This window comes from Geotrypetes seraphini, chromosome 5, assembly GCF_902459505.1.
Source record: "Geotrypetes seraphini chromosome 5, aGeoSer1.1, whole genome shotgun sequence".
In the NCBI taxonomy this organism is placed as follows: domain Eukaryota; kingdom Metazoa; phylum Chordata; class Amphibia; order Gymnophiona; family Dermophiidae; genus Geotrypetes; species Geotrypetes seraphini.
Genome location: NC_047088.1, coordinates 168,145,985 through 168,172,413, shown reverse-complemented (window position 1 = coordinate 168,172,413; position 26,429 = coordinate 168,145,985). Strand labels below are relative to the sequence as shown.

Genomic DNA, 26,429 nt, shown 5'->3' with positions numbered 1-26,429 from the left:
AGTTTAATATGGAAAAGTGCAAAGTAATGCATTTAGGCAGTAAGAACAAGAAACACGAGTATAGAATGTCAGGTGCAACTCTGGGTAAAAGCGAACAAGAAAAGGACCTGGGTATACTGATAGATAGGACCCTGAAACCTTCGGCACAATGTGCGGCAGCGGCAAAGAAAGCAAATAGAATGTTAGGCATGATAAAGAAAGGAATCACGAGTAGATCGGAGAAAGTTATAATGCCGTGTTATAGGGCAATGGTCAGACCACACTTGGAATACTGTGTCCAACATTGGTCTCCCAACCTAAAGAAGGATATAAAACTGCTGGAGAGGGTGCAGAGATGAGCAATGAAGCTGATAAAAGGTATGGAGAACTTGGAATACGAGGAATGACTTAAGAGACTGGGATTGTTCTCCCTTGAGTAAAGGAGAGTGCGAGGGGATATGATTGAGACTTTCAAAATACTAAAAGGAATCGACAAAATAGAGCAGGAAAAAAAAAATATTTACAATGTCCAATGTGACACAGACAAGAGGACATGGACTGAAGCTAAGGGGAGACAAGTCCAGGACAAATACCAGGAAGTTCTGCTTCACTCAACGAGTGGTGGACACCTGGAATGCCCTCCCAGAGGAGGTTATTGCGGAATCTACTGTTCTGGGATTTAAAAGCAAACTAGATGCACATCTCCTTATGAGAGGCATAGAGGGATATGGGTGACTAAAATCACACCAGGTATACACCTGACTGGGCCTCCGCGTATGTGGATCACCGGACTCGATGGACCGTAGGTCTGATCCAGAGATGGCAGTTCTTATGTTAAATAAGTTAGGGCTTTTCAGCTTGGAAAAGAGATGGCTGAGTGGAGATATGATTGAGGTCTACAAAATTCTGAGTGGTGTAGAAAGGGTACATGTGAATCAATTTTTTACTTTATCAAAAATTACAAAGATAAAACCAATAGGAGGAAATATTTTTTCATTCAAAGAATAGTTAAGCTCTGGAACTCACTGCCAGAGGATGTGGTAACAGCGGTTAACATAGATGGGGTTTAAAAAAGGTTTAGGCAAGTTTATGGAGAGAAAGTCCATAGTCTGCTATTGAGACAGATATGGAGGAAGCTACTGCTTGCCCTTGGATCAGTGGCATAGAATGTTGCTACTATTTGGGTTTCTACTAAGTACTTGTGACCTGGATTGGCCACTGTGAAAACTGGATACTGGGCTAGATGGACCATTGGTTTAAGCCAGTATTGCTATTCTCATGTTAAAATTACTAGGGCAAAACCAATATGGATTTAACCAAGGGAATCCTTACCTCAACAATCTGCTACTTTTGTAAAAATGGGAACAAACGTAGAGAAAAAGGTGTCAATTCATACTGTGTATCTTGATTTTCAAAAGGTGTTGGCAAAGTATCTCATGAGAGACTCCAAAGGAAATTAAAAAGTTATGGAACAGGATGTAGCTCCCTTTTGTGGATTGGAAATTGGTTGAAAGAAAAAACAGAGATTAGGGCTAAATGATATATTTTTTCAATAGAGAATGGTGAAAAGTGCATTCCACAGGGCTCCTGGATTAATACTTTTTAATATACTTATCAATGATATAGAAATAGAACAAGTGAGGTGATCAAATCTGCTCATGATATGTAATAATTCATAACTTTTACATTGCAAATGGATTGCAAGAAATTTGAAGAACTTGTGAGACTGGAAGACTGGGCAGCCAAATGGCAGATTGAATTTAACATGTACAGGTGCAAAGTGATGCACATAAGGAAGAATAACCCACATTACAAGGTAAGGTTCAACACTAGAAATGATCAATCATGGAAAGGATCAAGGCATCATCATGGAAAATATGTTCAAATCCTCTGTTCAGTGTGTGGGAGTGGCCAAGAAAGCAAACAGAATATTAGGGAATAAAAGGAAATGAATAGAGAATAAAATAAACAATATCATAATGTTGTATCGCTTTGAGGATTGTGTGCAATCCTGGTCATGTCATTGGAAAAAACATGCCAGAATTAGAAAAAGTAAAGAAAAAGCTAACTAGAATGATAAATGGAATAAAACAACTTTTCTAGGAGGAACGAGCAAACACATTAGGGCTCTTCTACTTGGAGAAGAGATGGCAGAGGAAAGATATAATGGAGGTCTATAACATAATGAGTGAAGTAGAAAAAGTAAATCCAAATCTATTATTTACTCTTTCAAAAAGTACAAAGACTAAGGGGAACATAATTACATTACATTACATTAGTGATTTCCATTCCGCCATTACCTTGCGGTTCAAGGCGGATTACATTCAAACTAAAAAACAGGAATTACATACAAATTAAAAGGAATAGAATAAGCGATGACATAGAATTTTTTAAGGTAATAAACATTGGATAAAGAGTTACCAAAGGGAAGTGGAGGTCTTTAGGAGGTAAGAATATGGTGAAATTATGGGTTTTAGATAGCATTTGATAGGTAAAAGTGTTGTTAAGAGTAAGAGATTTTAAGAGTGGGTGTGGTTAGGACTGTTTCAGGGCTTTCTTGAAGAGTATAGTTTTTATTTGTTTTCTGAAAATCTTGTAGTCTGGGGTGGTTAACAGTAGGTTGGAGATTTGGTTATAATGAAATCACTAACGCCTTCCCCCTTTTACTAAGCCGTAGTAGAGGTTTCTAATGTGGCTCATAGCATTAAGGGCCAAATTCTATAAATGGCATCCCAATTATAGGAGGCAGTAGGAGTCCTACTGTTGTCTAATCAGCCAATCGGGACACACGTTTTCTAAAAAAAAAAAAAAAAAAACTAACCTTAGTCTATTGCGGGTGCAGGGAGGCGCCTAGGGATGCTTAAGCTCACCCATGGCTGGGAGTGGTTTCGCCCAGAAGTGGCCTTAGGCAAGCTTAAGTGGCCCATGGCATCTCCCTACAGCTGCGATAGGCACCTGAAATGTAGGCCAGCAAAATGCCCATCCCCCTCCTACCATCAACCCTGATCCTCCCCCCCCCTTCACACACACACACGCTGTCAGTGGCAGAAGGGATGCCCAATCCCTATTTCTGCAAACCCAGAAACAATCTCCGGTAGGAGGGATGCCCATTCCCTCCTGCCAGCACCATCCCTCCTTCCCAACATCCCTGACAAGAAGGATGCCCACTACCTCCTGCCGGCACCCTGTAAACATGACCCCTACCCGAACCCCCTGAAACCCTGACCCCCACATCCCCCAAAGACCTCCCGGAACACCCTGTACCTTTATAAGCAAAGCTGACAGGAGGGATGCCTAATCCCTCTGGTCAGCAGGCCCACCTTTTCAGAATGGTGGGCCTTCCTCTTCCTGAAGAGGTGGGCCTGCTGGCCAGAAGGATTAGGCATCCCTCCAGCTGGCTTTGCTTATAAAGGTACCGGGAGGGGGGGACAGATGGGCATTAGGAGTTGGGGATCAGGGTTTGGAGGGTGGGCATCATGTGTCTGGGGGGGGGGCGACAGCAGGATGGAGTGAGCATCCCTCCTGCCGGGAATATTGGGGGGGGGGGTGCCAGCAGAAGGGTGTGGGCATCATTCCTGATGGGAATTGTTTTGGGGTTTGTGGCAGGAGGGATTGGGCATCCCTCCTGCTGCGGACAGTGTGTGTGTGTGAGGAGAAGGGTTTGGGGGTGATGGTAGGAGGTAGTGGGCATCCCTCCTGCTGGCCAACTTGTGATGGGGTTCGTGGGTTCCCTGATGCTGAGAGCTGATCGCGTTAGGGAGATTCCCTTGCTGTGATCAGCTCAGCGATAATGCAATTCTCTAAATGGAGACTGTGACATGGACGCTAGTTAGAAAATTGGGGTGGTTAGGCAGGCTTAGGTTTCTGTCCATTAGGACAGAAGCGATTCTGTATAGGATACCCGTGCGATTCTCAAAAGCCGCTTGGGCAGCGGCTGAAACCAGGCATCCCATACAAAATCAAGTCCTAAATGTTTTGATGCTGCTCCATCACTCACAGAATTCCTATGAGCATCGGAGCATTTAGCGTCCCGAGCTGTGATAGAAACCTCTAATGTGGCTTAGTAAAAGAAGGCCTAAATAATACATTTAAAACAAACTAGAGAACATATTTTTCACATAACACATAATTAAGCTATGAAATTTACTGCTGGAAGATGTCATAATAAATGTGATGAGAGGGGATCAGACTAGCAGCTCCAATATCCTGCTCCCTGCCAATACTGAGTTGAAACCCAGAAACGTGTCTTATGCTAGTCCCAGGCAAATATTAAATGGAACCCAGTTAAGCCGGCAGTTAGATCCTGGCAAGTCATGCTCATATATTCAAAAAACACAGACCATTGATGGATGAATATTGCCCCAGTGGTCTTCACCACTGTGACAGCAAAATAGTAGAAACCACCTACCTTTCCTCCATCAGCATTATATTCTTTCTCATCACCTTCAAGGAGCCTGGCTAGACCAAAGTCAGTGATCTTAACATGACTGGGAGATTTAACTAAAACATTACGAGCTGCCAGGTCTCGATGAACCAATCGTCTTTCTTCTAAATACATCATTCCCTGAAAGATAAAAAGGGGTGTAATATTATATCAGTTTTAAGAATTAAAAAAAAAAAAACAGCTGCCAACATTATTTGTTTTTGAATACAATAAAATATTATTTTACCGTGGAATACCAAAAGATGTTGTTCACTGTGATGGCAATTTTCAATAGTAATGTGAAAAGTGCCCACCCCATCATGGGTAAAGGTTATGCATGCGGGTCAGTAAAGTGAATTCTTGACCAGGGGAAAATAGGTAGGTTCATAGAAACTTAGGCCAGGGGAGAAACCACACATATAGTTTTACATTTTCAAAACTACATGTATTATTTTCTATAAAAATGTGCCAGGAAAAAACAGGAACAATTTTTGTGAATCCTTTTTACTTGTGACAATTTTCAAAGGTAAAGTATGATGCACTTTCTCTTTCAGAATCATTGCAAAGTCCATGGGTTAAAGTGTCCATGGACTTTGCTCTTATGTGTGTGCTTTTGAAAATTATTTCATGTATAACATAGTAAATGATGGCAGATAAAGACCTGTGTGGTCCATCCAGTTTTCCCAACAGTCACATTCATTCTCAAGGCAACAAATAAGTAATTATTTGTTTTACTTGCTAAGTTTCAATATACAGTGGTGCCTCACACAACGAACTTAATTCGTTCCAGGAGCAAGTTTGTTATGCGAAAAGTTCGTTATGTGAAACGCGTTTTCCCATAACAATACATGTTAAAAAAAATAATTCGTTCTGTAGCATAAAATATGCTAAGATGACATAAAAAAAGATAAATTTTTGGTTATTATTTTTATTTAGATACATCTAAAAACATAATTGTTTTTTAAAACAACACACATTTTTTAAATTTAAAGACAGACTAAGTAGAGTCTAATTTTACAGTGAGAGAGGGCAGAGTCTCAGCGGCAAAAACTGGGACTTAACTGTTCATTTTTTTTTTTTTTCTACCGTGTTTCCCTGATGATAAGGCAGGGCCATCAAATAAGACAGCCCCCCTTTTTAGAAAAAAATGTAAAATAAGGCACCCCCCCGCAAATAAGCCACCCACCGATACCTGCGCTTACCCGAATCGGGTGGTACGGTGGGTGACTCCGTGTGGTCCCTGGCACCCCCGACACGATCGGGGCAAGAGGGAGCTCAAGCCCTCTTGCCCCCCCGACTCCCCGACACGATCGGGGCAAGAGGGAGCTCAAGCCCTCTTGCCCCCCCCCGACTCCCCGACACGATCGGGGCAAAAGGGAGCCCAAGCCCTCTTGCCCCGCCGATTCCCCAACTCCCCGACAATATCGGGCCAGGAGGGAGCCCAAGTCCTCCTGGCCACGGCGACCCCCTAACCCCACCCTGCACTACATTACGGGCAGGAGGGATCCCAGGCCCTCCGCCCTCGACGCAAACCCCCCCCTCTCCCCAACGACCGCCCCCCCAAGAACCTCCGACCGCCCCCCCAGCCGACCCGCGACCCCCCTGGCCGACCCCCACGACACCCCCAACCCCCTTCCCCGTACCTTTCTGTAGTTGGCCGGACAGACGGGAGCCAAACCCGCCTGTCCGGCAGGCAGCCAACGACGGAATGAGGCCGGATTGGCCCATCCGTCCCAAAGCTCCGCCTACTGGTGGGGCCTAAGGCGCCTGGGCCAATCAGAATAGGCCCGGGAGCCTTAGGTCCCTCCTGGGGGCGGGGCCTGAGGCACATGGGCCCAACCCGACCATGTGCCTCAGGCACTGCCCCCAGAAGGGACCTAAGGCTCCCGGGCCTATTCTGATTGGCCCAGGCGCCTTAGGCCCCACCAGTAGGCGGAGCTTTGGGACGGATGGGCCAATCCGGCCTCATTCCGTCGTTGGCTGCCTGCCGGACAGGCGGGTTTGGCTCCCGTCTGTCCGGCCAACTACAGAAAGGTACGGGGAAGGGGGTTGGGGGTGTCGTGGGGGTCGGCCAGGGGGGTCGCGGGTCGGCTGGGGGGGCGGTCGGAGGTTCTTGGGGGGGGCGGTCGTTGGGGGGAGGGGGAGTTTGCGTCGAGGGCAGGAGGGCCTGGGATCCCTCCTGCCCGTAATGTAGTGCAGGGTGGGGTTAGGGGGTCGCCGTGGCCAGGAGGACTTGGGCTCCATCCTGGCCCGATATTGTCGGGGAGTTGGGGAATCGGCGGGGCAAGAGGGCTTGGGCTCCCTTTTGCCCCGATCGTGTCGGGGAGTCGGGGGGGCAAGAGGGAGCCAGGCGGAGAGAGGGCAGTTAAGCGCAGTGCCTGCGCGGAAGGATGCAGCTCGGGCGACTTCGTTGTGTGAAACGAAGTTCGTTGTACGAATCAAGACATAAAGTTCGTTGTGCGCAGCGTGCGCTGTGCGAGGCGTCCGTTGTGTGAGGCACCACTGTATTATGTCTTCCCTTCTTCCCTGAGATCAGTAAGAAATCGATTGGTTTGTAGATTAATACCCTTCAAGTATTTAAATGTCTGTTTTATATCTTGTCTATCTCTTCTTTCCTCCAGGGTATACATATTCAGGTATTCAAGATTCTTCTCATATGTCTCTCAGCGCAATCCCGATTTCCGTCGCATTCCTCTGGACAACTTCAAGTCTTCTTACATCCTTATCAAGGTATGGCCTCCAGAACTGAACATAGTATTCCAAGTGGGGCCTCACCAATGACTTGTACAGGGGCATCAACACTTCTCTTTATCTTCTGGCGATTTCTCTCTATACAGCCCAGCATCCTTCTGGTTACGGCCACTGTTTTGTCACATTGTTTCACAGCTTTGAGATTCTCAGATACTATCACGCCAAGGTCCCTCTCCCTGTCTGTGCATATCAGCTTCTCACCCCCAAGCATTTACAGCTCCTTTGGATTTTTACTCCCCAAGTGCATCACTCTGCACTTTTTGAATTAAATGCTAACTGCCAAACATTAGACTATTCTTCCAACATTTGTAAATCTCCTCATGTTTTCTATTCACTATGGCATGTCTACTCTTGCAAATCTTTGTGTCATCTACAAAAAGATACACTTTTCCTTCTAATCCTATAGACATATCACTCACAAATATATTGAACAGAACGAGCCCCAATACCGATCCCTGAGGCACACCACTACTTACCTTTCTTTCTTCCAAGAAAATTCCATTCACTACCACTCTCTGTCATCTCTCCACCAACTACTTTCGAATCTAGGTCACAACTTTGGGTCCTAACTTCAACCCACTGTTTATTGATGAGCCTCCTATGAGGAACCATGTCAAAGGCTTTGCTGAAATCCAGTTAGACTACATCGTCAAATGCAAAAAAATGTACGATGGCCTAAAAAACTACATTGGCTTCCAATTGAAGCGCGAATACTATTCAAATTTGCTTGCACCTGTTTCAAGCAAGCCTGGGGACTAGCACCCTCATATCTACAAACTCACTTCATCCTACACAACCCTACACGAGCGACCAGAAACAAAAATATCTTTGCATACCCAAAGATCACTGGCTGCAGATACAAATCATTTCTGGATAGAACCTTTAAGTTCCAAGCGAACAGACAGCAAGTTTGGCTGAAAAACTACATAAATAAACCTAATCAGTCTTACAGTGCATTCCGCAAATCGATCAAAACCGCCTTATTCGCAAAATTCACGGACTAAAACGGTCCCCCCCCTTCAATAGGACTCCCTCACTGTAAACGCCTTTCTTTCTCTAAAGATGCCCCTCATGTATTCAGATATTCGCTTTCCATAGAACTCCAACTCAATGGAAGTTCTAAAGAAATACTCAGATATTCATTACCTATTGAACTCCAAACTATACGTAACTTTCCCTTCTACAATATTGTATTATATTTAGACTCATTGTAGGATACTGTATTTAGACTTATGTATAGTATTATATTCAGACTTATGTATTGTATTGTATTCAGACTTATGTATTGTATTGTGTTCAGATTTTTGTATTATATTGTAGTTAGACTCGTACTATATGGTACTGTATTGTATACAGAATCTTTGTATTGTATTGTATTGTATGTTGACTTATTGTATTGTATTGAGACCTCTTGTTATTCGCTGATTGTCCAGCCTTCTTACACTGTAAACCGCCTAGAAGTCGATTGACTATGGCGGTATAGAAAAATAAAGTTATTATTATTATTATTATAGTGGCCACGCAGGCAGTGAAATTTGACCACCAACTATCCAATCTACTGATCACGATACCAGACAGCAAAACTTTCAGAAAAGAAATAAAAACCCTGCTATTCAAGAAATCCATCAAGACAAACTAACTCAGCAAGAAGCATTTCAATCCCCCAAAGTAACCCGCTCAACTATGTAACTCTTCTGGAATTGTCCAGATAACCTCTTATGTAATCCACCTTGAACCGCAAGGTAATGGCGAAAAAAAGTCACCCATCTAATATAATGTAATACATCTAGCACACATCCTCTAGCCAATTCTTTGGTCACCCAGTCACAGAAATCGATCTGGGTTCGAACTGGGAACATTAAAGAGGTATGGGAAAAGGAAGGGGTGTGAATGCGTATGTGGTAGGAGGGGGCAGAGAAGGAGAGGATGGGGGCGGGAGAGTGGGGGAGGGGCACCACTGCCCCGGGTGCCTCTCACCCTCACTACATCACTGGCCCTCTAATCAATCCATACTCATCCCGTGGCCACACTCCTTTTGAGTTGCACACTAGGTAAGTGAGGCACTTAGATCCAATTCTATAAATGGCACCTAAAGGCGTCCAGGAATGCAGCACTTATCACATGTGAATAATAGGTTACACACTATTTACAGAGTTGCACATAGAGGTGTCTAAACTGGACTTAGGCACCTGTAGGTGTCCTAACCTTAGGCATCAGTAGTTAGGCCAAGAAAAACTTGGTATAAATAGGGAGTGCCTAAGTCCAGTTTTGGCACCTACACGTAAAACATACCCAAGATTTGCCCACGATTTGCCCCTAACCATAACTACTTTCTAGAAGGCATCTTGGACTAGACACCTACCAAGTTTGAAGCCTATCATCCAATTAATTTTAATTATGAGCTGCTAATTGCTCAATATTAGTGTCAATTAGGCTTTTTAAATAATTAAGTTTAGCACCTAGATCAGCTAGGTGTGCCAAACTTTAGATATCTTTCATAGAATCTGGGCCTTAGGGGAGATGTGTGCTCAAATCCAAATTGGTACCAATTAAGTTTAATAATTTATTGTTAACAACTCATTAACTAATTGATCTCTGTGCACATCTACCCAGTGTGTGCAAGTTTTGGTGACTTGTATTGAATTCAGAGGTTAGTATGTAAAATTGATTTCTATCAGAATAAATGTGTGAAATGTACCGAAAAATGCCCAAAATTAGGAGGGAAGGAGGAGGACAAAACAAACTGGAAATGAACCAAGTATTTTTGCCTTCTGTACATCTCTACTGCAAATGAAGTCTTCTGGTGCTGTAGCTTAATACATTCTGACAGAGCTCAAAGCCAAGAGCTGCAGTTAAAACAGCTGGATAAGAAAATGAAAGCTTCAAAAGTAAACAGGGTAGATGCTTTGGAGACTGCTGCTGCTCACAAATTTCAGATTTTAGAAATACAACTCCCCTAGTGTGTTTGTTACCATGTTCAATATCTGCGAATGTATTTTCCTATAGTAAACAAAAGAAACTTCCTAGCTTTGCTATTCAATTTTCCTGCCACATAAGCCATTGTCCTCACCCGCTAGATTGTATATCTGTTTGACCCATGCACCAATCACATCAGAAAGGGTGGAAGAAGTCTTTGATTCTTACTGAGCTACTCCACTTGCCAATGGTAGATGACTTCAATCCTGTCCCTTCAAGGAAGATTCACATTCTACCCCTGCTGGTACATATTATATACCACTAGAGTTCGCAACTACTTACCGTATATACTAAATCATAATTCTTTCCAACTCCACATGCATAGAATTAGATTTTTTTAAAACCTGTTAAGTGGGAAAGATAACTGGGTATATTTTCTAGATTACTCATAACCAAAGGGCTGAAAACTTGAATGTCTAAAAAAATAAACGCAAATTAAAATCCAGAAAGACGTTGATTCTCCTGCCAAGACACCAAATAAAAATAAAACAGAATTGAGAGGTTCAATCCCCCCTCCTTCCATACTGTTAAAAAACCTCTTCCCAATTCATCTCTCTTTGACACTTATTGTCTACTGCCCTATTGACTACATCTCCCACCCTTCCATAATCCTCTTGGTGATCAAATCATATTCAAGTCCCTTGTCTCCCTCCTCTAGACCCCACCATTGAGCCCACCAAGCAAAGGGAAGAAACTTGCATCTTCCTGATTTGGTCTCTAGTATGTGACTCTGACAACAACGGCACACAGCTAGCTCTAGTAATGATGACTGTGTGTTGCCGTCAGATCAGTGCTAGATACCAAATTGGGAGGATGTCATTCTCTATCCTTCCAAATTGATCTGAAAGGGTTTATATAATATCCCTATCCTTTCCAGCTTCAGAAAGAATGAGCAAACCAAGATAGCTGCCTGCCCCCCAGCACACCCCTCCCCCCAAAGCAGCTCCTTTTCCCTCTCCCCCTCCACTTTTCTCTGTCTCTCTTTCTCTCTCCCTGGCCCTCTGCCTATCTCTCTCTGGTCCCCTGAGCAAACCAAGATTGCTGCCTGCCCCCCAGCACCCCCCCCAAAGCAGCCCCTTTTCCCTCTCCCCCTCCACTTTTCTCTGTCTCTCTTTCTCTTTCCCTGGCCCCCTGCCTATCTCTCTCTGGCCCCCCAAGCAAACCATGATTGCTGCCTGCCCCCCAGCACACCCATCCCCCCAAAGCAGCCCCTTTTCCCTCTCCCCCTCAACTTCCCTGTGCAGCAGTAGCAGCCGGACGCCTCGCAGCACCTTGAAGGACACCCTCCTGCTGTTGCTCTCACCGTGCGCCACCACGTGCTGCAAATGGAACACTGCACGGAAGCACAAATCACGGTGGCAGGGATCACGCTGTTTCAACTGCGCATGCGAGGGGAAGGGTTTTATTATAGAGGACTAGTGTAATTCAGCATCAGTGTGTCTAACATATGGCCACCCGCTTTACACCAGTAGCAGTGACATATGTAACTTATAGTATTCTGTAAGTTATGTGCATAAGTGGAATTCCAGTCTATGTCTTGCATGTGTATATCTCCCTCCCCTTGCAAATATGTAGTATATAAGATAAGTGTATATTCATGGAATAGTGTTTAGGTGAACTAGTCACATATACCTAAGTGTGTGCATATATGGTAATCATAAACATTTACATGCATATAAATGTTAGCACCTAGTGTATAGAACTACCCTGAATATTACTACATATCATTTCTATAGCGCTACTAGATATTGTACTTTTTCTGTCCCTAGTGAGCTCACAATCTAAGGTGTTTGTTGAACCTGCATAGTGGAGGGCAAAGTGACTTGCTTGAGTTACAAGGAGGTGCAGCAGGAATTTAACACAGTTCCCCAGGAGCTTAGCTCTCTGCACTAACCATAGAAACATAGAAAAATGAAGGCAGATAAAGAACATATGGCCTATCTAGTCTGCCTAACTATGCCATCTACTATTCCCTCCTCTCCCTTAGAGATCAAAATATACTTGTCCCAAGTTTTCTTGAATTCAGATACATTTTTTGTTTCCACCACCTCCATCGTGAAGCTGTTCCAAGCAATTATCATCCTTCCTGAGATTACTTCTGAATCTACATATCTCCTTTCACCCTTCAATTGAGAGAGACTCACTTCATGCACATTTAGGCCATATAGGTATTTAAGTTTCTCTATCATATCTCCCCTCTCCTATTTTTCCTCCAGTGTATACATATTGATATCTTTAAGTCTGTTCTCGTAGATCTTATGACAAAGACCACCAACCATTTTAGCAGCCTTCCTCTGGACCACTCCACGCTTATTGAAACGTGGCTGAGTCAGATTTTCTACCTACGTCCTATCCACCAGGCTTTTTATTTTATTTTTCTGTCCAAAGATCCAATAAGCAGGCTGGTGGGAGTTAAGAATGTTCTGGACTACATCTCCTTGACCTGCCCCAGTTCTTCATGGCTTTAGCCTAATGGGAAGAGAGTAAAAATAAGGACCAAGTATTTTCAAAATGCTGAGCTTGTAAAATACCCTCCTAAATTTGTGCCCTATTTTTAGCCAAAGTTAGGAACCTAACTTCTCAGTTGAAAATTTATCTTAGGAACTTAAAAGTTATGCTCATATATTAAGGCCTCAATGAAAAAGGACTTGTCTTTATTGACCCAACACAACATACAATGTCTGCACCAGGGATCAGCCAATGAGCAAATTGCAATTACCAAACACAAGACTTTGAGATTGTTCTCTGTGCTTCGGCTTTAGGACTGATTCTGATCCCCAAAATTTGGTAATCACATTGTACACCAAAACATGACTCATGTTGGGTCAATAAAGACAAGTAACTGTTTAGTTGCATTTTGTTGATGGTCATCCAGTTTTTGATTTCCAAGAGGCATTTTAGGAGTTTCCACAAACTGGGCATCAAGGGTTTCTCCTAGTGGTAGGTATAGTTGGATGCCATTTGTGAAGGAGTGAATCTGTATTTGGTATTTGCAGGCTATGTCTAGGACTGATCTAATGTTGAGATTGAATAATAGGGAGGATAGTAGAGCCCCCTGCGGAACACTGTATTTGATCCGTAGAGGTGATATGATACAGATGTTTAAATACTTGAAAGGTATTAATACAAAACCAAATATTTTTCAGAGAAGGAAAAATGGTAAAACAAGAGGGCATAAATTGAGTTTGTAAGGTAGTAGACTTAGGAGTAATGTTAGAAAATTATTTTTCACAGAGACAGTGGTTGATGCCTGGGAGGTGTTAGAGAGGGAAACGGTGATGAAATTCAAAAAAGTGCGGGATTGACTTTTTATCTATCTCTTTATTTGTTACAGTCAATGAAGACATTCTCAAGCCTGAGAGGTCATACAGGGGCTCTTTTACTAGGCTGCATTAGAGGCTAACACATGCCTAACACAACTAAAATGGCCTAAAACAAGGCACACTAAAGTGATCTGCATTAGATTTGTCATGTGCACACAATAATCATATTCTAAATATATATATATATATACTAGTGTTTAAGCCCGTTACATTAACGGGTGCTAGAGTAGATGTCTGTCTATCTTTTTTTTTCTTTTTCTCTCTCTCTCCGTGTACGCTGTCTGTCATTCTTTCTGTCTGTGTCTCTCCCTGGCCCCCTGTCTGTCTTTCTTTCTGTCTCTGTCTCCCTGGCCCCCTGTCTGCCTGTATTTCTCTGTTGTGCCATGCCTGCCTGACTCTCTGTAACCACTTTCCTATGTCCTTAGTGTCCCATCTTGTCTTTAGTGCTCTCAGTGCCTCCTTCCTATGTCATTAGTGCCCCCAGTGCCACCTTCCTATGTCCTTAGTGTCCCATCCTATGTCCTCAGTAACCTCAGTGCCTCCTTCCTATGTCCTTAGTGCCCCCAGTGCCACCTTCCTATGTCCTTAGTGCCCCCAGTGCCTCATTCCTGTCCTTAGTGTCCCATTCTATGTCCTCAGTGCCTCCTTCCTATGTCCTTAGTGCCCTCAGTGCCTCCTATGTCCTCAGTGCCCCCAGTGCCACCTTCCTATGTCCTTAGTGTCCCATACTATGTCCTTAGTGCCTTCAGTGCCTCCTTCCTATGTCCTTAGTGCCCCTTCCTATGTCCTTAGTGCTCTCAGTGCCTCCTGTGTCCTTAATGCCCTCAGTGCCTCCTTCCTATACCCTTAGTGCCTTCAGTGCCTCCTATGTCCTTAGTGCCCCCAGTGCCACCTTCCTATGTCCTTAGTGCCCCCTATGTCTTTAGTGCCCTCAGTGCCCCCCCACCCCCAAAGCCAGCCAGCCTGCCTGCCTCCCTCCCAACCCCCCTGTACAGTAGAATCTATCATTTTTCTAACCCTCCCTCCCATTCCCCTGTGCAGTAGAACCCTTGAAAGCAGCATGTTTCTATCTCTCCCCCCCTACCGCCGAAGTGCAGCCGACCTCACTTACCCTCCCATCCGACCCTCCCACCGCGAGGCAAACAGAAACCTCCCGGCTCGAGCAGCGGCCGCAGCACTCTAAACAGGCTGCTTCGCGGCCTTCTACTGCCCGCTATTCCCTCTGCCGCGTCACCGGCAGGATAGTAGAAGGCCCCGAAGCAGCCTGTTTAGAGTGCAGCGGCCGCTGCTAGTCAAGAGGTTTGTCGGGACCTTGAAAAGGGAAGGGAAGGGTGGCGGCCAGACCGCGGTTGGAGGGTCGGATGGGAGGCTCAACGGGGGATCGGATGCGCCGGGGAGGGGGGGGGGCGAAGATGACGACACTGGAAAGGCTCTGGACCTGAGCTAGGAGGAAGCCCGGCATTTGCTGAGGCTGCGGCTGACTGGAGACTGCGTTCAGCTGCCCAGGAACCCCGTAGGCCTGCACTGGACACTCCAAAGAGGGGAGCAGAAGGAACGGCGGTGGCGACAGCGGTTTCTTTCACAGTGAGTGAGGGGGGGAAGCTCCAGAGTGTTCCCTGCCGCTGCGTTCTAAAATAGAATCCGGCCACGGATCACATACCACAGCGGCAGGGAACACGAAATTCTAAGTGCGCATGCGGTGCTTAGAGTTTTATTATAAAGGATATATATATATATATTTCTTTTGTGAGGGCATGTCAGGGGCAGAGCATGGGAATCCCGTGCTAACCAGTAAGTTCATCTACTGTACATTATTGCATATTAACTAATTAGTGCACAGATAACATTGGAACTAGAGAATAACACAGGGACAAATTTTTCCTAGTCCCCGCGGGAACTCATTTTCCCGTCCCTGTGAGTTCTTGTCCTGCCCCTGCCCCATTCCTACAAGATCCTTCCTCGTCTGCATAAGCCTCAAACACTTTAAAATCATAAGGGTCCGAGGCTTGTGCATTTAAGGCAGAGCTTACAGGAATAGGGCATGGACAGGGAGAGCGACAAAACTCACGGGGACGGGGCGGGGAAATTGAGTTCCCTTATTGCCTACAAAACAGGTGATGGTAAGTGGTCCTAAAGTAATTTTTTTTAAATGGTCATGTGCTAATAGCACATGACAACTAATGAAATAAATGGAAAATCAGGGTTTTTACAGTTGTGGTAAAAATGGTCAGCATTTAGGAATGATCTGCGAAGTGGCACACTAAGGCCACTTTGTTACCTTAGCTTAGTAAAAGGACTCCACAAAAACCTATTGTCAGTGGCGTACCAAGGGGGGGGGGGGGGCGGGGGGGGCGGTCCGCCCCGGGTACCAAGCCCTGAGGGGGTGCTCCCGGTCCGGTCCAGTTACCCCCCCCCTGCGCCGGGTGTCGCGTCTGGAAACAGCCTGCAGCAAGATCGCGATGCCAGAGATCTTTGCCTGCTTCGACTGTTTCCTCCGCCACGGTCCTGCCCCTCCTCTGATGTCAGAGGAGGGGCGGGACCGCGGCGGAGGAAACAGCCGAAGCAGGCAAAGATCTCTGGCATCGCGCGATCTTGTTGCAGGCTGTTTCCCCAGGGCAGTAGCGTACTAAGGGGGGCGAGGGGGAGGTCCATCCCGGGTGCCGCCTTAGGGGGGGGTGCACAGCTGGCCCGGTCCCTATCGCGCTCCTACCCTCCCAGCGAAAGCAGCATCGGCGCCATTATCGAAAAAGGTAATGGCGCCAGGCCTTGGAGCACCAAGGCAGACCGCTTCTCCCCCCTCCCAGCCGAAACCCCGCTGACTATCCTATCTCTCTCCCCCCCCCAAGTGAACCTTTCTGACCCTCCCAGCGAAAGCAGCAAACCTCCCTCCAGTAGCGTCGGCTTTATCCTCCCTCTGCCGCATCACTGATGACGTCATCAGTAACGCGGCAGAGGGAGGAGAAAGCCGCGAAGGAGGTTTGCTGCTCTCGCTGGGAAGGTCGGAAAGGTTCACGGGGGGGGGTGGGGAGATAGGAGGGTCAGCGGGGGTTCGGCTGGGAGGGGGGAGAAGCGGACTGCCTCGGTGCTCCATTACCTTCTTCGGGCAGCAGCAGCGTTTACAATTCGCTGCTGTTGCCGGCTTCAGGCCTTGTTCTCTGCCGGGTCCTGCCTACTTCCAGTTTTCATGAAGACAGGACCCGACAGAGAGGAAGGCCTGAAGCGGGCAACATCAGTGAATTGTGAATGCTGCTGCTGCCCGATGAAGTTCAGGACATCAGGACATCGGGGAAGGAGCAGGGAGAAATCGGCTGCTGGCTTGGGGGTGAGGGTAGGGAAAGAATCGTGGAAGTGGAGAAATCGGCACGATGGCTTTGTGCAGGCTAGGGGGAGAGAGAAAGAAAGGAAAAAATAAAGAGGGGGGCCAGGGGGAGAGAGAAAGAAAGGCAGAAAGAAAGAGGGGGACCAAGGGGAGAGAAAGAAAGGCAGAAATAAAGAGGGGGATCAAGGGGAGAGAAAGAAAGGCAGAAATAAAGAGGGGGTCAAGGGGGAGAGAAAGAAAGGCAGAAAGAAAGAGGAGGGCCAGGGGGAGAGAGAAAGAAAGGCAGAAAGAAAGAGGGGGACCAAGGGGAGAGAAAGAAAGGCAGAAATAAAGAGGGGGGTCAAGGGGGAGAGAAAGAAAGGCAGAAAGAAAGAGGGGGGCCAGGAGGAGAGATAAAGAAAGGCAGAAATAAAGAGGGGAGCCAGGGGGAGAGAGAAAGAAGAAGGATCAGAAGAAGGACCAGAGACTCATGAAATCACCAGACAAAAAAGTAGGAAAAATGATTTTATTTTCAACTTAGTGATCAAAATGTGTCCGTTTTGAAAATTTATAACTGCTGTCTATATTTTGCACTATGGCCCCCTTTTACTAAACCGCAATAGAGTTTTTTAGCGCAGGGAGCCTATGAGCGTCGAGAGCAGCGTGGGGCATTCAGCGCAGCTCCCTACGCTAAAAACCGCTATCGCAGTTTAGTAAAAAGGGAGGGGGAATATTTGTCTATTTTTGTATAGTTGTTACTGAGGTGACATTGCATAAAGTCATCTGCCTTGACCTCTTTGAAAACCCGCGGAATATAAATGATAATTAACATTTTCTCTGCGTACAGCGTGCTTTGTGTTTTTAAAATTTTATTGTTGGTAGATCATTTTGACTTGGCCACAAAGGTAAGGGGGAGGGAGGGAGGGGAACTGCTGAATGACATCTAATAATCCTTGCAGGCTTGACTGCAGGGAATTATTTTTGTAAAATCATGTTTTGTTATGTGACTGGCATTATCTAGACTTTAATTTCTATGAATGAATAGAATGAAAATGATATAAAATTACTTGCTTGTTTTTATGTGCGTGCGCTGAAGGAAAGTGGAGAGAGAGTGGGCTGAGGATGCTGAAGGGAAATGGGGAAGAGAGTGGGGAGAAGACGCTGATTTATAAATTGACAATTGTACAGAATATTGTTTCTTTTTATACTTTAATATAAACAATTCAAGGCTTGTGTGGATGGAATCAGGTGGTTTGCGGGGATGGGGACCGAGCTTACGGGGATTAGTCCAATAAAATTGTATTTTTTTATATCTCATTATTTGTTTTATTTTTATTTGTTAATTTATAAAGTGGTGATTGTTATGTATCAGTTTTTTCAAATTTACATCTACTGTCTTTATATTTTGCACTGTATTAGAGGACATGTGTTACTGTTTTTTGTGGTGTTGCATTGTATCCAGGGTCTGGTTTCTTGGCGGATCAGTTTAACTTTTGTCTACATATTTCTATTTTTAGTTTGTGATTATTCCATTTTGGGCGAGGGTGTATCTCTGTTCTGTGTGTATGAAAAAGACATAGTTTTCAGTTGGCATTGACTACAGGACCAATTGACTGTGCGGGATCTGGCTTGTTTAGTTTTACAATGTATGTGTTGGTGTTCTAGTGCTCACTGCAGTGTTTAAGATGCAGCCTTTTCCTAGGTACACTCTTGTGGTGCGATATGTAGATTGGTACTAAAAATCATATTTTTCATATAGATGGGGGGGGTGTCAAAAAATGATGGGCCCTGGGTGCCACATACCCTAAGTACGCCACTGCCTATTGTTGAAGAAACTTGTGCATGCTAAGAAGAATACATATTAATCCACTCAGCAACAACTTGCAAAGATTCATTGCCAAATCAAAGGTAGTCAGGCTCAAAATATAACAGTGGAACCTTGGTTTACAAGCATAATTCATTCCAGAAGCATGCTCGTAAACCAAATTACTCATATATCAAAGCGAGTTTCCCCATAGAAAGTAAGGGAAACTTGCGTGATTTGTTCCACCTCCCATCCCACCCCCCACAGCCACTGGCACTGCTCCACCCCACCCCTTCCCCAAAAGACCCCACCCCCACCCCCGAGGCCACTGGTGCGCTTCTACATCTCCCCTGTGAACCAGCATGGCCCCCCCCTCGCAAACGCCCTCCCCCCACATGAACTGGAATCCGCCATCCACCCAAACTGTAAGCTTACCCCCCAGTGTGGTACCGGCACGCAGCACCAAGCCACAGGAGGTGCCAGTGTCCGAAGATCATGCCTCTCCTCTGACTGGGCCTTGAGCATCTGCGCATGCTCAAGACCTTCTGGCTCTCGTTCTCTCTTAGGTGCCTAACTTACCCCCCCCCCCAACCCTCCTTTTTACAAAGCCACATTAGTGGCTGCCACTGTGGTAACTGCCCCATAGCCCATAGGAAAGGAGTGTGTGGTACAGTGGTTGGAGCTACAGTCTCAGCACCCTGGGGTTGTCGGTTCAAACCCTGCGCTGCTCCTTGTGACCCTAGGCAAGTCACTCAGTCCTCCCTAGCCCAAGTACATTAGATAGATTGTGAGCCCATTGGAACAGAGAGGGAAAATGCTTGAGTACCTGAATGTAAAAACTGCTTAGATAATCTTGATAGGCAGTATATAATAACCTAATAAACTTGAACTTGAAACTTAAAGGGCTTAGGGGCTTTTGCTGCGTGGCAGCCGCTAGCACGGCTTTGTAAAAAAAAAAAAAAAAGGGTTAATTGGCAAAATATCCTTAATAGCCTCAATAATTGGTTTATATATATAAATTATACACAGCATATATATATATATATATATATATATATATATATAAATAATTGGGCGTTTCTAGAGGGAGAGCGTGACTTAGGCACTGCTAAGTCCAATTCTCCATAAGCCTAGGCACCTGAAATGTAGGCCTAAAACCCTGGCCTACTTTCAGGCACCTAACTTTTTATATAGGCGCTGTTAGCTGCAATTCTGTAAATGGCACCTGTGTGATTGACACATGGCTGGCGCCATTTTTTTTAGGCGCCAGTCAACTGCTTATAGAATCAGCACAAACCGTTCATGTACTGGGTTTATGCGCTGCAAAAATTCAGTATTAGACAATTTGCTTGGTGTATTTTTTTTTACTTCTTGTACTTTCCACCTGAGCATTATGCAAGTAAATGAAAAGTTTGAATTAGGTCGATGCTGAAATTGACAGTTGTATGACATTTTCATTCAAGCTGTGTATGCCAACTGCTAATTGAGCAGTATATAATAGATCAGCTATGACCATAAAAAGTTGCACCATGGGGAATTATGCAATTATGTGTCTACATTATTTAGTACATAATTTGTAACAACATGCATAATTGTGCAATTCTGCATAATTCCCCAGAGTGCGGTCACAGGCCACTTTAGAAAATAAAGAGAATTAGTAGTGCAGTGCTAGAACAATGAAAATCAGAGACTGATTGGCTTCACTGTAGCTGTCCTCCTCTCCCTCAAGCACTGATTGAAAGGAGAGGAGTATCTACTGGGCCAATCAGGGCTTAGGAGAAAAGAAGAAGCTGTAGTTCAATCAGTGCTTAATAGGTGAGAGAAGGAGGCAACTACTACTACTACTATTTATCATTCCTATAGTGCTGAAAGGCATACACAGTGCTATACATTAAACATTCAATAGACGGACCCTGCTCAAAAGAGCTTACAATCAAATTTGGACAGTGTTGGGGAGTGTCTAGTAGAAGGAATGGTACGATAGGTATCGGTATCTGATGGTGAGTGGGGGGTTAAGAGTTGAAAGCAGCTTTAAAAAAGTGGGCTTTTACCTTGAATGTGAATACTGCTAGAGATGGAGCATGACATATTGACTCTGTTCCAGGCATACGGCATGGCAAGAAAGGATGGAGTCAGGAGTTGGCGGTGGAAGAGACGGGCACAGATAAGAGAAACTTAATCAATGGAGTTCAGGGGGAGGGGAGCATAGGGGGAGACAAACTAGGAAAGATAATGAGGGGCTACAGAGTGAATGCACTTGTAAGTCAGTAAGAGGAGTTGAACTGTATTCAGAAATGGATGGGTCATGGTGAGCCCCCCCAAACCTACTATACCATCTGTCTACTACCCCAATAGCCCTTATGGCTGCAGGTGCCACCTATATGGCAGTACAGTAGGGTTTTGGGGCTTTTTGGTGGCCTCACATTTTTCACCATGAATGCAGTGGTTAGAGGGGCTTATGGACCAGGGTCCTCCACTCTATGGTACACTAGCCCACTCCCCAGACTTAAGCCACCTCTAGCAGCTCTACTAGGCTTTCCTATGCCAGGTGCTGATGTTCTGGAGGCAGGTATGTACCTTTTTATTCCGATTATTATGGCAGTGTGGGGAGGGTCAGTGATCTCTGGTGGAGTGTGTGGTGGTCTGTACTTTGTGTCTTCAGTAGTTATATGGTCACTTTGCATACCTTTTGGGCACTTATACCTGTTTTTTAGATTGCCTAAGTCACAATGTATAAGTTCCATCTAAGCAGTCTCGTCAAACTTTCGATTATCACTGCAGGACGACTAAGTTTGGTCGGCCCACTTCCCGCCCTAACCACTCCTCGAAAAATGCCCCTTTTCAATTTGGATGCATAGTGCCAGTCAAAAAGACTAAGATGCCTCTAGATACATCAAAAACCTATTTCAATTATCGGCACTTTGGTTTGACCTGTCGTTTAGGTCATCCAAATGCCGATTTAGGCGGGTTTGTAGACGTATTTCCATTTTGATTATGTACTGCTATTATCATGTTATAAGCCTTGTATTTGTTTACAGTTGGTATATAAAGAGAGGTTATTGGAAAATGAAGGACAGAGGAACTATATAAATGAAAAAGCTTCAATAGACAATCAATGCCAATCTAAGATTTCTGATTGGACAAATTAAAGAATGGTACATAAGTGAGGGCATCTTAATTTTTATTTATTTATTTAACTATTTATATACCACTTATTACCTAAGTGGTTTACATACAGGTACTCAACCATTTTCCCTGACTGTCCCGGTGGGCTCACAATCTATCTAAAGTACCTGGGGCAATGGGGGATTAACTGACTTGCCCAGGGTCACAAGGAACAGTGTAGGGTTTGAACCTACAACCTCAGGATACTGAGGCTGTAGCTCTAACCAGCTAAGTGAAGCTGTAGCAAGAGAAATAAGAGAGAGGAAGAAAGGAGTTTCAAAAAGGACTGCAAGTGGAGAGATGCCACAGTAGCCACAGCATTTGGAGGTGGTAACAGGGAAGGTATCTGTGATAGATGAGATAGAGAGGGAAAGAGGAGCTCCAGAAATGTAACTGCTCTCAAACTATGTGTAAAGGGTGGTATATAAAGTGCATAAATAGAATACAATACAATAGAAAAAATGAAGAAATGGAACACAAGTCAACTGAGGAGGAAGTAGAAATACAAAAAGACACAAAGGTAGAGGAAGTAGGGGTGGAGCTGATGGTCTATATACACATAGATAAATGTGCTGGGCTTGGGAAAAGTTACCCAAGTTGAATTTGACATTTAGAATAACTAATTTGATAAAATAAGATGAATAAGGTCATAATATAAAATGACAACCTATGGATATTACAGAATTTAACCAAATACACTATTATGCAGCCAAAATTATTACTTAGAAGAGTTTTACCATCAATAATTCAGGGCCAAATGAAAAAGAGAAAGACAACTCCCTCCTTAAAAAACACACTGAGGGGGAAAAAAATATAATCTTTATGAGCAGATAAATGTTTACCTGAAATGGGTACCTTGATAAATGGGTATCTGAAAGTATCAAGATCACCAAAGATATTGAGGAATATATAAAACATCAAAGTGAAACACGCTGAATTGACAGAAGAAGATCTTTAAATTCATATGCATCAATAATAACTTGAAAGCAACACTTGAAGCACAAAAATTGCAGTGATTGCAGAAAAGATGGATATCAAAATATATTAATTAGAGAAAACCCAAAGGAGTTTAATTATTAATTTATTCCATTTGTGCATTGCACATGCCTATACAAGCTCTTGGCGACATTACAGAGGAAATTACAGAGTTCTATAGAGAACTGGGAAAGAACATCAGTACGGTGAAAACAGCACCAACTAAAGCTGAAACAGAAACATTCTGGAGAAACTTATACAAGAACCCTGGAGAATATAATTGAGATGCAGAATGGCATACTGGTGAAAATGGAGTAGGCAAACATTATCCTGAAGTAACAACAAAAGAGTTAGTAAAAAGGTTTTAACATTAGCCAAACTGGAAGAGCCCTGGCTCAGATGAAGTGACTAACTTTTTGGCTCAGACAGTTAACATCCTTTCACAAAGACATGGCAAACTGCAAAAACAATTGATCAGACAGCCAGATTTGACATCACAATGGCTAATAACAGTAAAACCACTTAATTTTTCCAAACAGATATGCAAGTAACCTTCCCAAAAATTACAGGCCCAAAACGTGTCTACCTACTTACAGTATAACTATTCACTGCAATAGAATATATGATTGTATAGATTCTATAACATCTTAGTAATACAGCAGAATAATAATAAGAGAGAACATATGGAACAAAAGGCCAGTGTCTGGTAAATAAAGTTATCATGGCTACTGCTAAGAAAATTTGAAACCTCAGTGTAGCATGGATGCATGATAAGAAAGCCTTTGATATTGCCCCACAATTCTGGTAATAAATTGCCTTGAAATGTATAAAATAAATTCTAAATTGACCATATACACCAATTTCACCATAAAAATGTGGCAAAAGACATTCAGTATTCAGTATCAAGATGGACAGTTCATCATTCCTAATATCAAGATCCAACAATGAAAGTTTTATGGAAATTTCTTGTCACCACTCTTGTTTTACATAGCAATTAATCCTCTGAGTATGCATTGTAACTCTTTTGGCTATGGATTTAATCTTAATTCTAAAGTTGACAAAGACTCAGAAATAATATCACACCTGCTATTTATAGAAGACTTGAAATTCTACAGTCCCAGTGATCAACATTTAGTGGAACAACTCCATTTAGTTAAAAGCTTTTGAGATGATATCAGGATGACTTTTGACTTGGATAAATGCAATCTTCCTAGGATGAAAATTGAGCAAAACTGGAAATATCTCTCTGACTGATGATTGTGCTATCAAGGAACATGAACAGGCAAGGATATATAAATATCTGGGAATAAAGGAAAAAGCAACAATCCAGCATAAATTCTAGAAGAAGAATACTGCAGGAAACTAAAAGTAATTCTGAAAAGTAATCTAATATTAAAAAATAAGATACAAACCATCAACCATCTTATAATTCCTGTAATCTCATATAGCTTTGGAATTATAGACTGACCTCTCAAATACCTTGAAAAATTGAGTATACAAACAGGAAATGGGAAACTGACAGGGTTGACGGTCAGTCTAGTAGAGGTATGCAGGCAGATTGATAGGCTTAAAATCGATAAATCCCCAGGACCGGATGGCATCCATCCAAGGGTAATCAAGGAACTGAAAGGGGCTACAGCTGAACTGCTCCAACTAATAGCCAATCTGTCAATCAAATTGAGAAGGATTCCGGAAGACTGGAAGTGGCGAATGTTACGCCGATCTTCAAGAAAGGTTCGAGGGGAGAACCGGGAAACTACAGACCGGTGAGTCTGACCTTGGTACCGGGAAAGATGGTAGAGGCACTGATAAAGGACTGTATCAATGATCACCTGTTATAAGGGAAAACACCCTCCAGGGATTCAAAATAGATTTTATTTTTTAATGTAAATTTGCTTGTACTCTGCTTAGAAATTTGATAAGCAGAATATCAAATTTTTAAGAAAACTTGAAACGCTTGACAATAGATTGTCATACCCTGTGATAAATACCACATAACACCTTGATTAATTATTTTAATGCAAGTGCTCCAGAATGTTTTCCACTTTCATCTATCATTCTCCAGTACCAAATTATCTAATTTGCCACATGTACTCTGAGTACATGACCAGTAAAATCTCATTTGATATAAGGGCACAAAATGGACACATAAAAGACAATTGTATAATTGGGCACCCACATTTACACACCACTTGTATGTGTAAATTGACAGAATATCAGCAATCTCACAGGAACTTGTACTCTTATGTACATAAAAGGCATCAAAGTGACTAAGAGCTATTCTGTATAAGAGCATGTAAGTGGCATGGGTGAAGCATAGGTATGCTGTCACTTACACATGAAGCTTAAAGAATGCTATAGGGCCCTTTTACCAAACTGCAGTAAAAAGTGGCTTTAGCACATGCTTATGTAGGTCAAACCAATGGTTCATCTAGCCCAGTATCCTGTTTCTACAGTGGCAAATCCAGATCACAAGTAGCAAACTATGGAATTTTCCAACCAGGAACCTGTCTAAACCTCTTTTATAACCAGTTACATTAACCACTGTTATTACACCCTAGGCAATGTGTTCCAGAGGTAAACTATTCTCTGAGTGAAAAAAAATATTTCTTCCTATTTGTTTTAAAAATATATCCTTGCAACTGTATCGAGTGTCAACTAGTCTTAGACATTTTTAATAGAGTAAAAATTTGATTCACTTTTACCTATTCTACACCACTCAGGTTTTTGTAGACTTTAATCATATCTCCCCTGTAATGTCTCTTTTTCAAAATGAAGAGTCCTAACCTCTTTAGTCTTTCCTCATATGGAGTTCCATCCCTTTATCATATTGGTCACTCTTCTTTGAACCGCTTCTAATTCTGCTTTTTTCTTTTGAGATAAGGTGACATAACTGTAATACTCAAGATGAGGTCACGCCATGGAGTGATACAGAGGCATTATAATATTCTTGTTCTTGTTTGCCATCCCTTTTCTAATAACTCCTAGCATCTTGTTTGCTTTTTTGGCCAATGCCATACATTGGGCGGAATGTTTCAGCGTATTGTCTATGATGACACCTAAATCTTTTTCTGGGACGCTGACCCGTAAGGTGGACGCTAACATCTGGTAACTATGATTTGGATTATTTTTCCCAATGTACATCATTTTGCATCTGTCCACATTCAATTTCATCTGCCATTTGGATGCCCAGTCCGTCGCATGTGCTAAAGCTGAATTCCTGAGTTTTTCTAGTAATGGCCAGGAGCTAAATTTCCCATTAGTGTGTGAGTCCCTACTTCCACCTATTGTATTTTGTAGGTAGTAAGGACTCACATGCTAACCATTCGTTAATTGGTTAGTGAGTGGCAATTTAGCTGCATTAATCAATTAGCATAGAATACACCTACTCTCCGCCCTCGACCTGCCTCCAGCACTAAACTAAAATCTATTTTTTTTGGTATGTGAGAAGTGTGCACTGATTGCAGGATGTTTGAGAGTGCCCTGCAGTAGGGCATTTTAAGCTGTGGTAAGCAAGAGTTAGGGGGAAATTCTGTAAATAGTGTGTAAAATGGTGTCTATAATGTAGGCCAGTGTTTTAAAGGCCTACATTATAGGTGCCTAAGTCCTTTAGAGAAGCACACCTAGCAGCGCCTAAGTTCTTCTTCACCCCTAAACATGCCTATCGCCCAACAAAATTTTATGTTTTTCAATTATCAGCTTGATAGAGATCATAATTTGAAGCCAATTAACTAA

The 26,429-nt window shown here is 43.5% G+C and overlaps 1 protein-coding gene across 2 annotated transcripts in view; it reads right to left on the bottom strand.

The window, feature by feature from the left end:
• The window catches only part of ERBB4 (erb-b2 receptor tyrosine kinase 4), a 1,781,744-nt gene that overhangs the window by 161,903 nt on the left and 1,593,412 nt on the right, over nucleotides 1-26,429 (bottom strand). For both annotated transcript variants that reach the window (XM_033945093.1, XM_033945094.1), the window contains one exon: nucleotides 4,388-4,543. In XM_033945093.1, coding sequence (XP_033800984.1) covers nucleotides 4,388-4,543 — 156 coding nt within the window. The remainder of the gene's footprint in view (nucleotides 1-4,387; nucleotides 4,544-26,429) is intronic.